Genomic DNA, 15475 nt, shown 5'->3' with positions numbered 1-15475 from the left:
TAAAGTGAACAGCTGGAATAAATTTCATGAACAGAAAAAGGTTTTTCAAAAGAAAAAAAGGGAGGTAGGGTGGGGTGGAGCATGGGTTTCCATAAAGAAATTAAAAGTTTGATTTCTCTCATTAAAAACACAAAAGTTCAGCATAAAATCTCTTGAAACATATAAGGTTTCTTTCAGGAAGGTCTGCTTATATAACTACACAAATCTGCTAGTCTGAAAGTCATAAATTCTGAAAACTTAAGTTTAAAAACTAATTTACCAATGTTATTTTGAACAAGCCATTCAAATTCTCTTGGTCTAACTAGTCAATTATAAATGCATTAGGAGAGGCTGACCTTGAAGGTCACTAGTCTTTAAAGGCTCAGTAGAGTCAAAATCAAATTCCTTACAATGGTCCTATATAATCTGCCATTCTCCCTAGTCAGCCTTTACCCTTTCCTACATCTGCTACTCCCTCCCTTTCCCCGTTTCATACTAGCTCCCTTCACGGTTCCTCAAACAAGCCAGGCATGCTCTTTCCTTAAGTACTTTCGAGCTGCTGTTCCCTCTCCCCTTAAACATCCCCTGGGCCTGCTGTTCCTTCACTTTTGGGTCTTCTCTCTAGTGGTACCCTTGCAATGAAGCATTCTTAGATCACTGATAATCAAAATGTAGTATTAAGGTGCCTGGGTGGCTCAGTTGGTTAAGAGTCCAACTCCTGATTTTGGCTCGGGTCATGATTTCAGGGCCATGAGATTGAGGCCTGCATGGGGCTCGGTGCTCAGAGGGGAGAATGCTTGAGATTCTCTCTCCCTCTCCCTCCGCCCCTCTCCCTGCTCACTCACACACATGCACCTACATGGGCTCGCTCTCTCTCTAAAACAAATCTTTTTTTAAAAAAAGTAGTATCAGTAATAATAAAGCAGATTGTAAGTAATTAATAAAAGTGGTAGAGTACTGAAAGATCTTCACCTTTCTAGTCTAACTCATTTAAAAGATACTATTCTTACCATTTGGTTTGGGACACAATTCTAAATATAGCAGATACTAAGTACCTGGTAGCAATTCCTACTTACGAATTTTAGTCAGTAGGATATAAATTTCTAAATATACAAAGAACTTAAGAACTTCTGTCTACTACTAAATTTTGGTTTTGGTTTTTTTTAAAGATTTTCTTTATTTATTTGACAATGAGAGAGAGAGAGCACAAGCAGGCTGAACAGTAGAGGGAGAGGGAAAAGTAGACTCCCCGCCGAGCAGGGAGCCTGACGCAGGGCCGGATCCCAGGACCCTGGGATCATGACCTGAGCCGAAGGCAGACACTTAACCATCTGAGCTACCCAGAGGCCCCTAAATTTAGTTTTAAAATAAAAAACGAGGAGGCTCACCAAACTTTGTACAGAAATTATAAATTAAGAGAATATCAATCACGCAACTCTTACAGCATTTGAAGAAGCATATTTAAAATATTGTTTCATAATTATTGCTTTATCCTTCCACAAACTTTTCTTGATGTCAAGTTATCCAAACTTTATCTTTAGAAAGTTTTACACTTTTCTGATTAAAAGCAAACTCACCTCATCTTTTCATCTAAAACACTTATTTTGTTAAGATGAAGAGGTTCTACAAGAACCATGTGACTCTGGTTTTCATACTGTGACTCTGAAACTTTGGAGGATACAACTTCAATTTCAGTTCCAATTGGAGAATTTGGCTAAAATGACAAAAGAAAAGTACCATTTTTTTTAACAACTGAACACACCTCCTAAAATATTTCAATCATTTAGAAAGGTATTGAGTTCTTCAAAACTAAGAGTCAAACTAGGTATGCAATGTTCATGTTTTGCTGTCCAAAATAAAACTAATTCAGAGAAAGTTTCAATTATTGCAATTATTATGTTTACAGAACACTTCAAAAACTAAATAATTATCTGTTGTGAACAGTCACCACCACCACCACCCCGCCACCAAAAAAGTTTAATGATTTTTTCCCAAAAAGTCTAATGATTTCTTCTGGGGATAGGGATGTTTCAAACAAGGATTACAATCGCTCTCAATCTAGATTTTTCCCTTGGTAGACAGAGAAAAAGAAGGACAAAGAAACAAGATCTGTTGAAAAGGGCATTACACTACTTAGATTTATACCAAAAGATACATCAATAAAAGACTGGTTAAACTGTCAAACAGCAGAATGTTATGCAGCAATGAAAAATGATGTATCTCCATACATCAAGTACCTGGTAGCAATTCCTACTTATGACATACAAAAAGTGACTTAATATATTAAGTAAAAAATAAGTCACAAAATACCATGTACACAATGACTTTACTATTTAAAAAAATTATTTTATGTTTCGGTAATCTCTACACCCTATGTGGGGCTTGAATTTACAACCTGAAGATCAAGATTTGCATGCTCTACCACCTGAGCCAGCCAGGTGCCCCAGAGATTTTATTATTTAAGTTTACATAAGTGTACACATATGCATGCATGGAGATATACCCAGTAAGATATGTCAGAAGGTTTTCAGGGGTTACCTCAAGGTAATAAGCCTGGGGTAGTCATTATGATATTTTGTATTAATTGAACATTTTCATAATGAATACGTTCATTAGTTAGGAAAAAAAAAATCTATTTTCACTTAAAAAAAAAATCCAGAATGGTAAATCTGGAACAGAACTAGATATGTTATATATTCATTGATGAGAGTGTCAGATGCCTATATTCTAAACCCAGTCTGAGCTGTCATTTCATATTTTAACATGCATTAAAAGGCTCAATTACATCACAATAACTTACCACAGTCAAGAACTTTTTAATTTCATCTTTTTGTACTATCGTTCTTTCTTCCTTAATTATGCCTTCAGCTTCACCTTTTTCTATTTGCCTCTGTCCAGTCTTTCTTATGTTTGGTCTGGGTCTCTGAAATCGGCTCCTTACTGTTTGAGCAGTTGGGATAACGCTTTCCTTCACTTCTTGCTGGAAAGTGCTTGTATTATGAGCCCTAGAAGAGAGGACAAAGAGAAAGAGAGGGAACTGGACTGTAAAAAGATGAAAACTACTGTAAAGACAAAAATTGAACCTTCTCTAACAAACTATAAAAAAATTTTGTATCATTTAAGGAAAATCAAATTACTTTAATGATAAATATATATTCTTTTATTTTTAAAAAAATAGCTATTGGGGCACCTGGGTGGCTCAGTTGTTCGTTAAGTGTCTGCTTTCAGCTCAGGTCATGATCCCAGGATCCTGGGATCAAGCCCCACATCGGGCTCCCTGCTCTGCAAGAAGCCTGCTTCTCCCTCTCCCACTCCCACTGCTTGTGTTCCCTCTCTCGCTGTCTCTCTCTCTCTCTCTAATAAATAAATAAATTCTTTTTTTAAAAAAAGAGCTATTTTAATCCTCAAAAGGTAATGAATTTTTTTTAAAGATTTTATTTATTTATTTGAGAGAGAGAATGAGATAGAGAGAGAGAGCATGAGAGGGGGGAGGGTCCGAGGGAGAAGCAGACTCCCTGCTGAGCAGGGAGCCCAATGCGAGACTCGATCCCAGGACTCCAGGATCATGACCTGAGCCGAAGGCAGTCGCTTAACCAACTGAGCCACTCAGGCGCCCAAAAGGTAATGAATTTAAATAATGTACCTAGAAGATTCAAATTCATGGAGACAGAAAGTACAAAGGTAGTTGCCGGGGAATGGTGTGGTCTTGTTAATGGGTAAAGTTTCAGTTGGGAAGATGAAAAAGTTCTGGAGATATATGTGGTAACTGTTGCAAAACAATGTGAATGCACTTTCTTGTGAATGTGCATTAATACCACTAGACCATATACATAAAAAATGGTTAAAACAGTAAATAAGTCTTCTACTACAATTTTTTTTGTAAAGATTTTATTTACTTATTCGACAGAGAGAACACAAGCAGGGGGAGCAGCAGGCAGAGGGAGGGGAAGAAGCAGACTCCCCACTGAGTAGGGAACCCAAAGCGGGGCTGCATCCCAGGACCCCGGAATCATGACCTGAGCTGAAGACAGACGCTTAATCGACTGAGCCACCAGGCCCCCTTTTACTATAGTTTTTAACAAGATAATGAATACAATCTTTATATACATGTATTTTTAAATGCAATGGTTTGTATAAAACCTTAAGCAGCTAATGGTGAATACAAGCAGGCAAGCATTAAAAGGCGTTAACTCAATGTGATTTTCTATTTTAGGCAGTCTGACACATGAATAAAAATAAACCAAGTATTCTTGGGGTGCCCTGGGTGGCATAGTTGGTTAAGCATCCTACTCTTGGTTTCAGCTCAGGTCGTGATGTCAGGTTCATGAGATCAAACCCTGCATAGGGCTGTGTGCTCAGCATGGAGTCTGGTTAAGACTCTCTCTCCCTCTCCCTCTGCCTCCCTGAGCACTCTCTCCCCCTCCCTCAAATAAATAAATAAATCTTTTTTAAAATAATAAAAAAGAGGGTGCCTGGGTAGCTTAGCTGTAAAACGTCTGCCTTCGGCTCAGGTCATGATCCCAGGGTCCTGTGATCGAGCCCACATCGGGCTCCCTGCTCAGCGGAAAGCCTGCTTCTCCCTCTGCCTGCCACTCCCCCTGCTTGTGTTCCCTCTCTCGCTGTGTCTCTCTCTGTCAAAATAAATAAATAAAATCTTAAAAATAAATAAATAAATAAAAATAAAATACTAAAAAAAGATAAAAATAAACCAAGTATTCTTGGTATTCACTTTTAAAATACATTAACACATCTTAGTAACAATGAAGAAATACTTGAAAGAATCCTCTCATATTTTAGATTTTCCTTTTTTTTTAAATATAAATATATTTTATATTTTCAAAGAAGTATCACTGTTTACCCTGTAGAAACAACTAATTCCTTTTCCTGGGCCTGTGTAGGCTGAGACAGCTCTTTAGGATCACAAGAACTCAAAGGTGAAAGGTCCTTTTCAGTCTGTATACATGGTAATATTACAGACTCCTCCTCCCTGTGACCTGATATGTCTTTTTCTCTTGATGTCATTAGGGAAGCCGCACCCTAGAAGGCAAATAAGAAAAATTTCACCGAGGGTTGATAAAAGTATAGGGAAACAGGAACTTTCATACACTACCAGCAAAATAAATTGGTAAAGTCTCTGTAGAGGACAACAACGGTATCTACCAAAAATTTTAATTCTCAGCAAATTTACTTCTAGAAATGTATCTTACAAAAATACTCAAGTAAGTATATGGAAAAGTACATACAAAGATATTAATTATACCCATTTAAATAGCCCCCCAAAAAAGCAAGAACAAAATCAAAACACTGGGAACAAGACAAACCTATCAGTATGGTATCAAATAAATTATAATTTGTTTATAATGGAATAGTCCAGAGCCATTTAGAAGATAGATCTGTATATGCTGATCCAAAAATATGTTCACAATATTATGTTAAGTGAAAAAATGAGAAGGCAAGTTATAATGCCATTTTTGGAAAACAATGGAAATACCCACACATTTTATTGTTTATATAAATAAGTATCTATATAGAAAAGGCTGGGTGGATATATTCAAAATAACTACATGACTGATTAACTTGGGAGGTAGAAATGAGACATTATAATGGACTCTCACTTTTTAGATTACATATTTTTTCAATGTGAAATTGTTATAATCAGATAGATAATCAATAAAAAAAGATGTATCTTTTTAAAATATAAGATCAGGCAGAAAAAGTACAAATTTTCAAGCATTGTAAGAACTAAGCTATTTTATCTTATTTGTTTTAAAGTGGGCTCCACACTGGGCTTGAACTCACAACCCTGAGATCAAGACCTGAGCCAAAATCAAAAGGTGGACACTTAACCAACTGAGCCACCCAGGGACCCCAGAACTAAGCTATTTTAAAACATAAAAGAAGGGGCACCTGGGTGGCTCAGTTGGTTAAGCATCTGCCTTCGGCTCAGGTCATGATCCTGGAGTCCCGGGATCGAGCCCCGCATCGGGCTCCCTGCTCAGTGGGGAATCTGCTTCTCCTTCTGACCCTCCCCCCTTCATGCTCTCTTTCTCTCTCAAATAAATAAATAAAACATAAAAGAATTTAATTACAAAATTGCACTTTTTAAAAAATACATTTTAATAATTTTTATGAACTTGCCTTTATTATTATTAAAGTATAGTTGACATACAATGTTTTATGTTTTATATGTACAACACAGTGATTCAACAATTATATACACCACTCAATATTCACCATGGTAAGTATAGTCACTACCTATAACCACACATATGTTACTATATTATTAACTACATTCCCTATGCTGTACTTTTTATCTCTGTTAGTTACCGATTTCATGACTGAAAGTTTGTGCTTCTTAAAAGATCTTATTTTTAAGTAATCTCTACACCCAATATGAGGTTCAAACTTACAACCCCAAGATCAAGAGTTGCATGGTCTACCAACTAAGCCAGCCAAGGGCCCTGGGAAGTTTGTACCTCTTAATCAATTCCCTTTTCCCCCCAACTCCCCACCCCCTTCTCCTCTGGTAACCACCAGTTTGTTCTCTGTATTTGAGTCTGTTCCTGTTTTTTTTTTTGTTTTATTTTTCAGATTCCACATGTAAGGGAAATTATATGGTATTTGGTCTTTCTCTGACTGACTTACTTCTCTTAGCATAGTATTTCACTTGACAAAATGGACTTCTAGGCCCATCCATGTTATTGTAAATGGCAACATCTCATTCTTTTTTATGGCTGGGTAATATTCCATTGTATATATATATATAACTTATCTTCTTTATCCATTAATCTATTGGTGGGCACTTTGGTTGCTTTCCTATCTTCTCTACTGTAAATAATGCTAGGATAAACATAAGGGTGCGTCCATCTTTTGGAATTAGTTTTTTCATATTCTTTGGGCAAATACTCACTACTAGAAGTACTGGATATAGTAATTCTTTTTTTATTTTTTGAGGACCCTCCATACTGTTTTCCACAGTGGTTACACCAATTTACATTCCCACCAACAGTGCATGAGGGTTCCTTTCTCTCTACATCCTTACCAACACTTGCTATTTTTTGTCTTTTTGACTAGTTATTCTGTCTGGTGGGAGATGAGAGCTCACTGTGGTTTTGATTTGCATTTTCCTGATGATTAGTGATGTTGAGGATTTCTTCATGTACCTGTTGCCCATCTGTATGGCCAAAAAAGTACTTTTATATTTAGAACACTCAACTTACAAGTGTTAACATTTCCATTCAACATTTTTGATATTATATCACACAATCTTAATTTGTTATAGAACAAGTTAACAAAGTAAATAAAACATCTCCTTTAACTCCTATCAAGCTTTTAACTTTTTAATTCACCTTAACAACAAAGTAAAATAAAGAATGACTATCAAACTCATTTTTTCTGTGAAGAAACTAGCTGCATCATTTGGCTATGGTCACACGATGAATAAAGGTCAGAACTTAGATCCCAGGACCCTTAAATTCCTTTCCATGACATACTTGCCCATCATGAGAGAGATAAGATTCTTACAAAACCACATGGAATGGTGAGGCACAGTAAGTATAACAAGACTAATACCACATGCAGTAGAAATTATATGAGAAAATATTTGTTAAATGTTAACCCCAGGTGTTTTACTTTAGTAATCATAATAGCTAAAACAAAGAACATCCACCTTGAATAGCACTCACATGTTGAGAAGGGAGACTGTTCATCTGGTCACTGCCCTGCTGTACCACAACGGTCTCAGTATTATCAGTTTCCAATTTCTTCCCAGATACATATTTTTCTGCTTCTGTAGTCTCTCTCTTTAAAGTTGCTCTTGCTAAGTTTGGTTTTGGTCTTTTGAATCGACTTCTCACAAAAGGTGCTGGTTTAACTTCAAGTGGCTTCTGCTCTTGAGGAAGAGATTTGCTTTTGGAAAAAAGATTATTGAACGTTAGAGTTGAAGGGGCAACAAGAACAGAGTCTTAGGACAACTTGAGAAATTGGCAGGAAATATTAAATCTAATTTTTTTAAAGATTTTATTTATTTATTTGACAGAGAGATAGCAAGAGCAGGAACACAAGCAGGGGGAGTGAGAGAGAGAGAAGCAGGCTTCCTGCCAAGCAGGGAGCCCAATGTGGAGCTTGATCCCAGGACCCTGGGATCATGACCTGAGCCGAAGGCAGATGCTTAACGAATGAGCCACGTAGGTGCCCCTAATTCTTAACAGGAAAAACAAACTGGACTATTTGGTAGATCCCAAAATATATGAGGAGTACAAATGAAGTATAAGCCTATCATCTGTGCAAAGAGGAAATACGGGTTCTCACAACCATATTAACTTAGGAGTATGTGTTACATACAATTCTGATGTTAGTAATTCTCTCAATCTACTGTCACAACGACCTCAAAATTCTCTTCCAAACATCCCAAAGCTTAAAATCTGTAACACTATGCTATAAATGATATGTCTCGAAACCTTACTGATAATCTGATAATATAACTTTAGATGCTTTGTCTTGGGTGCACGGGTGGCTCAGTCAGTTGAGCGTCTACCTTTGTCTCAGGTCATGAGCCCAGGGTCCTGGGATCAAGCCCCACATCGGGCTCCCTGCTCAGCGGGGGGCCTGTTTCTCCCTCTTCTTACCCTCTCCCTGATCTTGCTCACTCTCTAATAAATAAAAATCTTTAAAAAAAATAAAAAATTTAAAAAATAGATGCTTTGTCTTTAAAAGCATATAGACCAATATACTTGTACCTTAAATTAGTATCCGAAAACTGCTCTGGAACATCTGGAGATAGCATCCCCCGGTCTTCTGTTTTATCAGGTTCAGAAGTCTGCAAAGAAGTCTTCAAACAACTCAAGTGACCTGACAGTTCCTTTTCAGAATTTCTTTTTTCTTCTTCAGGTGTATGCACCATGGATAGTACTTCACTGCTAACGTTCTGGAGGAATAGTCACAGGAAATCAACCACAGTAAATCAGCACAAATGGATAATGTCACAACTGTGTGAACTTCAAGTAACTAGAAACTTTTGGGTTTTTTAAAGATTTTATTTTTAGGTAATCTGTACACCCAACGTGCAGCTCAAACCTACAACCCCAAGATCAAGAGTCACATGGTAAAAAAAAAAAAAAAAAGTCACATGATCCCCCAACTGAGCCAGCCAAGCAACCCCACTGGAAATATTTTATAAATTTTAGGGGCACCTGGGTAGCTCAGTCACCTGGGCATCCAACTCTCGATTTTAGCTCAGGTCATGATTTCGGGGATGTGAGATCACGCCCCACATTGGGCTTTGTGCTGACCATGGAGCATGCCTTAGATTCTTTCACTCTCTCCCTCTGCCCCTACACCATTTGCACTCTCTCTCACTGTCTTTCTAAAATAAAACTTAAAAATTTAAAAACAAAGAAAAAAAGAAAATTTAAAAGTGGAGTGGGGGTGGGGGGCACCTGGATGGCTCAGTCAGTTAAGCATCTGACTCTTGGTTTCAGCTCATGATCTCAGGGTTTTAAGATTGAGCCCTATGTCGAGCTCCATGCTCAGTGCAGAGTGTGCTTGGGATTGTCTCTCTCCCTCTGCCCCTCCCACTCACTCTCTCTAAATAAATAATCTAAAAAATAAAAAAGTAAAAATAAAAGTGGAGTGGGACAGGAAATAAAAACTGAGAGAGACATTTGGTCAAAAGAAATAATTCTAATGCATGTTCATACTAGAGTTACCATTAATTCGGTCCAATTCCCTACACTCCTTTAGCTAAGAGTAACTTCAAACTGACACTAAGAATGGTAACTTAATACACAATTAAATATTTTTTAAGTTTTTTTTTTAAAGTGCATAGTTTCTATAAGGTCCTAAAACAATTTAGGGCTGCAAAAGACTTTAAGCTTTTAGAGATTTTAAATGTTGTGGGATTTAAGAGCAATAATCACGGCTTTTATTCTGATAATTTTTCTCTGAAAAAGTGTTCAAAAACAGTTTTTCTAAAGAACAGAAAAAGACATACTTTGGTATTTAGTGAAGGCATAGTGCTGCAGCAACTACTACTGCTCTGCATTAAATCTGTGTCCGTTTGTCTTGAGGTCCTAGTCTCTGCTCCATTTTTCCTTAGAGAAATATCTATTTTTCCAGTTTTTTCCACATCTGCAGCCATTTCTTCAGGGGCATTAATCTCTTCTGATCTGCTTTTCTTCAGGGAAATGTCTCCTCCAGTTTCTTTTGATTCCGCCTCTGTTTCTTCAGTAGCAGTCGTCTTTCCTGATACCTCTTCCATCAGGGAAAGGTCTCTTTCTCCAGTTTCTTTCAAATCAATCTCCCTTTCCCCCATGGCACTGATACCCACTAGTACCTTTTCTCTCAGGGAAGTTCCTTTTTCAATTTCTTTCCAATCTGTCTCCATTTCACCTTGAGTCTCGACCTGTGGGGCCTTTCCTTCTGTGCCTATTTCTCTTCTTTCAGTTTTTTCCAAATGTGTTTCTCTGTCCTCAGTAGCATCAACCATCTCTGGTACATTTTCCCTTACAGAAACCTCACTTCCAGTTTCTTCTAAACCTGTTTCTACTTCATCTGTAGTGCTGACCTCCAGGGCATTTTCCTGTAGGGATATTTCTCTTCTTCCAGTTTCTTCCAAATCTGTCACTCTTTCCTCAGTGACATCAGACACCTCTGATATAGTGTCCCTTGGGGAAACCTCTCTTCCAGTTTCTTCCAAATCTGTCACACTTTCCTCAATGACATCAGACACCTCTGATATAGTGTCCTTTGGAGAAACCTCTCTTCCAGTTTCTTTCAAATCTGTCTCCATATCCACAGTGTTGTCCCTCATTTCTGGTATCTTCTCTCTGGGAGAGTTGTCTCTTTCAGTTTTTTTTAAATATGACTCCATTTCCTTAGTAGTATTAGCCTCCACTAATATACTCTCCCTTGGTAAGGTTTCTTCCACTCTCGTAATTTCTCCCAAAGGCGCTGTGAATTGCCCAGATGTAACAATCTCCTCTGACACCGCTTCCTTTGAGAAAATTTCTCTTCTTCTAGCTCCTCTTCCTATATTTGGCTTTGGTTTCTGAAATCGAGTCTTTAGAACTGGGACTTTATTATCCTCTTGAATACTATATATTAAAAAAAAAAATACACATTTTAAAGCATACTGCCAGCTGAAGAAAGGATGGTTGAGAAAATACTACTGAAAGATGAGGAATTCTCAAATAAAAAAATAAAAAATTAAGAAAGCCTCAGGTATCTCTGGGTAAAACCTAAAAATTAAAGGAGGGGGAAAAAAAAAACCATGTTTTGAAATTACAAATTTTTAAAATAAATATATCTAATCACAGAGAGACATGGATAAAGAGAAATCTATCAATAAGGTCACGTAGAGTAGTAGTCAAATGGCTCTGAACAGTCTCTAATTGTTATCCACACAATCCTTCCCAAATACTGGCTAAGGGTCTCCAGTCCTCTGCATTGAAGTTAGACCAATTTATGTCTACTATTCCTACCTCCTGGCACCTCCTATCTTTTATCCAGACATATGCCTTGCCATAAGAGTTAAACAACACATTTATGTGGCCAGATTTGACCAGAATCTAAAATAGCCAGATTGAAGTATGATCTGAACAAGAAAGCGTAAGAAAGGCCAGACTTCAAATGTAAAGATTGATAAAATACAAGTAATAGTTGAAACTACATAGTAATGCACACAAGTCCACTATTCTGTTCTCACTACTTCTGTGTACATTGAATATTTCCAAAGGAAAAACATTTTCCAAAGTATACTAATAATTCCATCGATTTTGTTTGGTACCCTCCAGAGGGGAAATAACAAAAGAAAGAGCCACATGTGGCTAGGAGAAGTACTGGGTTTCTATATATGGGTTTTATAAAAAATTTATGTGAACCTTAAATAAAGGTCATATGTGGATCAATCTAATCCCAAAGAAGCAAAGAGAAGAAAATAAGTTTCATTTCACATTTGGACACAGACATTTAATCTAACATGTATGTTAATTCAGGTCTAATTTATGATGAGTACATCAACTCATCAAATCACGAGTAACTGAGAAATTAACATGAAAGTTATGACATAAGGATGCCTGGGTGGCTCAGTCGATAAGCATCTGCCTTCGGCTCAGGTCATGATCCCAGGGTCCTGGGATTGAGCCCCCAGGCGGGCGCCCTGCTCTGTGGGAAGCCTGCTTCTCCCTCTCCCACTCCCCCTGCTTGTGTTCCCGCTCACTGTGTCTCTGTCAAATAAATAAATAAAATCTTTAAAAAAAAAAGAAAGCTATGACATAAATTGTCCCAAAAAGTGAAGTTATGTTGTGAATATTATGTAATTTGATACACAAATATTAATCTGATTTGCTTTCGAAAAATTGATTAAACATTTCTAAAACTTTATACAAAATTCAAAGATCACATAACCATTAAGATGATGCTTACCTTACACATTCATTAACGTTCATTTGAAAAAAATTATCTTCTTTCTCAGATTGTAATGTGATGTCTTCAAAGTCAAAATTTTTACATGACTGATCTTCTACTTGTTCAGGACTCTTAACAACAAACACATTTTTAAGGTTTCACAATGAAACACTCATTTATAAAAAATTGCATTGAAAATTTTCTCCAATTTGAGTACAGGGAAAATGGTAAACATTTCAAAATTATAAAATTATATTCAAAGGACACTTTTTTTAGTGTTATTTAAATATCTTTAAAAATTTCACAAGCTACACCTTCTACCTTATCTCAAAGCCCCCATTCTTTTCCTCTTATCAGAAAGCAAGTTACAGCGCTTCAGTTTCGTCTATTAGAATTATTCCCAGGGGTCTGTCTTCTGATTAGTATCATTACAGTACAGACCTTGAGAATTATAAAAGAAATTCAAATCTAACTATGATCTGAACTCTTACCCTTATCACAAAGACTAGTTATTATGTAAATAACCTAAAACTCATCATCTTTGTTCTTGGAATTCTATTTTAGTAGGAAGCTTTTAACATTTTACTGTGTTTAAGCCAGAGTTAAAATTCACATATCTAGCTCTATTTTCAAAAAGGAAGCATAATTCAAATACCTAAATGATGGGGAGGGGGAGGCAAATCAAACCCGAAGTAATAAGATCAAAGCAGATGCTCCATTATGTAAATGCCCAAAATCTAGATTGCTGAGAGTTAAATGGCTTTACAAGTAGCAAAGCTGCTGGCTCTGAGATTTTGGCTTTAAATTTAATATACAATGAACACAACTGTACAGTCATGCCATTTATAGAGGGAGGTAAAAGAAGGCTTAAGTACTTGTTTAACAAAAAAAATGGCAAGAATCAGAGTACTTACATCTCTAGTAATACAGGATTGACTTTCATTCTTTTTTACATTAGCCTCAATTTTTTCCTGTGATGCAAGAATTTCTTTTCTTTCAGCAGCTTTTCCTACATTTGGCTTTGGCCTTTGCAATCGACCCCTCATTAGTCGTGCTGGTCTGACAGCCTTCACTTGATCATCTTCCTGCAGACCAGTTTTTTCACTAGAACTACAAAAGAATAGAATTATGGTTATTCTGAAGTCACATGTTTATTTTCAGTATTCTCTTCTCCAAGGTATGAATAAGTAAACCATTTGAAATATAAAAATAATTACAAGTGTCCTCAAATACATCATCAAAGATACTCTTGTTTCTACACCTTAATGCTTTCGGACAGACATAATCCTGGAACCCTAACTATAAAAATCATTTCATCACAAAACTGGAAAAAAATCTATATTTGACAGACACTTAATACCATTCTCCACTAAGAATACTAGTTTGTAACGTACACCTCCAGGGCACTAGACAAAGATTATGGCATAAATGTACAGTCCAGAATCCAATGGTTCAAATTAGTATTAGAATAAGATCTACTCTGAATCTGCATTCCCAGGGAAATATTACCTTTTGAAACCTGCTATACATAAAATTATCCAGAAATATGTATCTTAACAATTAATCTAACAAGACTTTGTTAAAATCCTGTTAGTAAGTTAAGGAAGAAATTTAACTGCGAACCCAATGGATCCATATCATAATTTATTTCTCCAGTAGCATAAAGATCACTACTGAAATGTTTCAACACACCTACAGTTAAGAGAAGACTTAAGTACACTTAACGGAAATAAAATTCAGACATTCTCAAGTACAGAACTTATTAGAGTCATTCTTAAAAGCTACTACTTTTATTCTACTTCCTAAATACTTACGTAGATACAGTCTCAGCTTCTGGGTTCTCTCTCTCTCTATTCCCCATTCCAGAAACGTCCAATGTATTCACTTTATCCTTTTCCATATGATTCTATAAATTCAATTTTTTACATTTTATTGACTTAACATAAAAAAGTCCAAACTTCGTTTAAATAAATGGAAATTAAAACAATGACATTTCACTTTTTGTTCTTCTAAGAATTTTATAAATCATCAATGCAGCTGTGAACATTATAAAACATATAATCCCATCTATTAACTGACAGGAACAAAAATTGGTATATCCTTTCTGGAAAGCCTTTTGCCAATATGAAATCAAGAGCCTAAAAAATGTTCATACTCAGGGCACTTAGGTAGCTCAGTTGGTTAAGCATCTGCCTTCAGCTGGGGTCATGATCTCGGGGTCCTGGGATCAAGCCCCATGTTGAGCTCCCTGCTCAGAGGAGAGTCTCCCTTTCCCTCTGCCCCTTCCCCCCCACCGCTTGTGCACGCTCCTTCTCTCTCCCTGTCAAATAAATAAAATCTATTTAAAAAGTGTTCATACTGGGGACACCTGGGTGGCTCAGTCATTAAGCGTCTGCCTTTGGCTCAGGTCATGATCCCAGGGTCCTAGGATCGAGCCCCGCATCGGGCTCCCCACTCGGCGGGAAGCCTGCTTGCTTCTCCCTCTCCCACTCCCCCTGCTTGTGTTCCCTCTCTCACTGTGTCTCTCTCTGTCAAATAAATAAATAAAATCTTAAAAAAAAAAAGTTCATACTGTAATACCACTTCTAAGACTCTAAGTAAATATTTAGACAAAGTACAAGAATGTTTACTAGAACATTATATAAAATGCCAAACACTGCGAACAGACAAAATATCCAATAATGAGTAAATGGTTAAATTCAGTTATACCCACTGACAGAATATTATGAAGTCACTAAAGACCATGTTTTCAAAGGATATTTAATAATATGGAAAAATATTTAAGAAATGTTAAGAACCAAAGAAAGATACAAAACTGAATTAATACTACTAAATTCCGTAATAGGAAAAGGTGGAAGGATATATGCTAAAAGGTTAGTTGCAGCTGGATAATGAAATCACAAGTAATTTTTGTCTTAATTTTTACAATACTCTGTAGCTTCCCAATTTTGTCAAATTTTACAAGACTATAATAATATGATTATATTACAAGAGTATAATAAAAAATGTTTAACATAAGAGGGAAAAAAGCTAACACTTTAAAGTGTATTTGAGCAAAAATAAAAAATTTATAACAATATAATGCCAGCAG

The 15475-nt window shown here is 36.5% G+C and overlaps 1 protein-coding gene across 1 annotated transcript in view; it reads right to left on the bottom strand.

Moving 5' to 3' along the window:
• BDP1 (BDP1 general transcription factor IIIB subunit) overlaps positions 1-15475 on the bottom strand; it is an 87179-nt gene that overhangs the window by 38397 nt on the left and 33307 nt on the right. Inside the window, exons 14-22 of the mRNA XM_028089637.2 lie at positions 14199-14290; positions 13299-13494; positions 12403-12515; positions 9971-11072; positions 8718-8905; positions 7665-7887; positions 4838-5016; positions 2780-2984; positions 1557-1693 (exon numbers count right to left, since the gene is read on the bottom strand). Coding sequence (XP_027945438.1) covers positions 1557-1693; positions 2780-2984; positions 4838-5016; positions 7665-7887; positions 8718-8905; positions 9971-11072; positions 12403-12515; positions 13299-13494; positions 14199-14290 — 2435 coding nt within the window. The remainder of the gene's footprint in view (positions 1-1556; positions 1694-2779; positions 2985-4837; positions 5017-7664; positions 7888-8717; positions 8906-9970; positions 11073-12402; positions 12516-13298; positions 13495-14198; positions 14291-15475) is intronic.

The sequence above is a fragment of the Eumetopias jubatus genome, unplaced genomic scaffold, assembly GCF_037043125.1.
Source record: "Eumetopias jubatus isolate StellerSeaLion01/CBP00866 unplaced genomic scaffold, mEumJub1_p1.0 scaffold_5, whole genome shotgun sequence".
NCBI classification, from domain to species: domain Eukaryota; kingdom Metazoa; phylum Chordata; class Mammalia; order Carnivora; family Otariidae; genus Eumetopias; species Eumetopias jubatus.
Note: the sequence above shows the minus strand (reverse complement) of the source record. Positions and strands in the feature narration are given on the sequence as shown.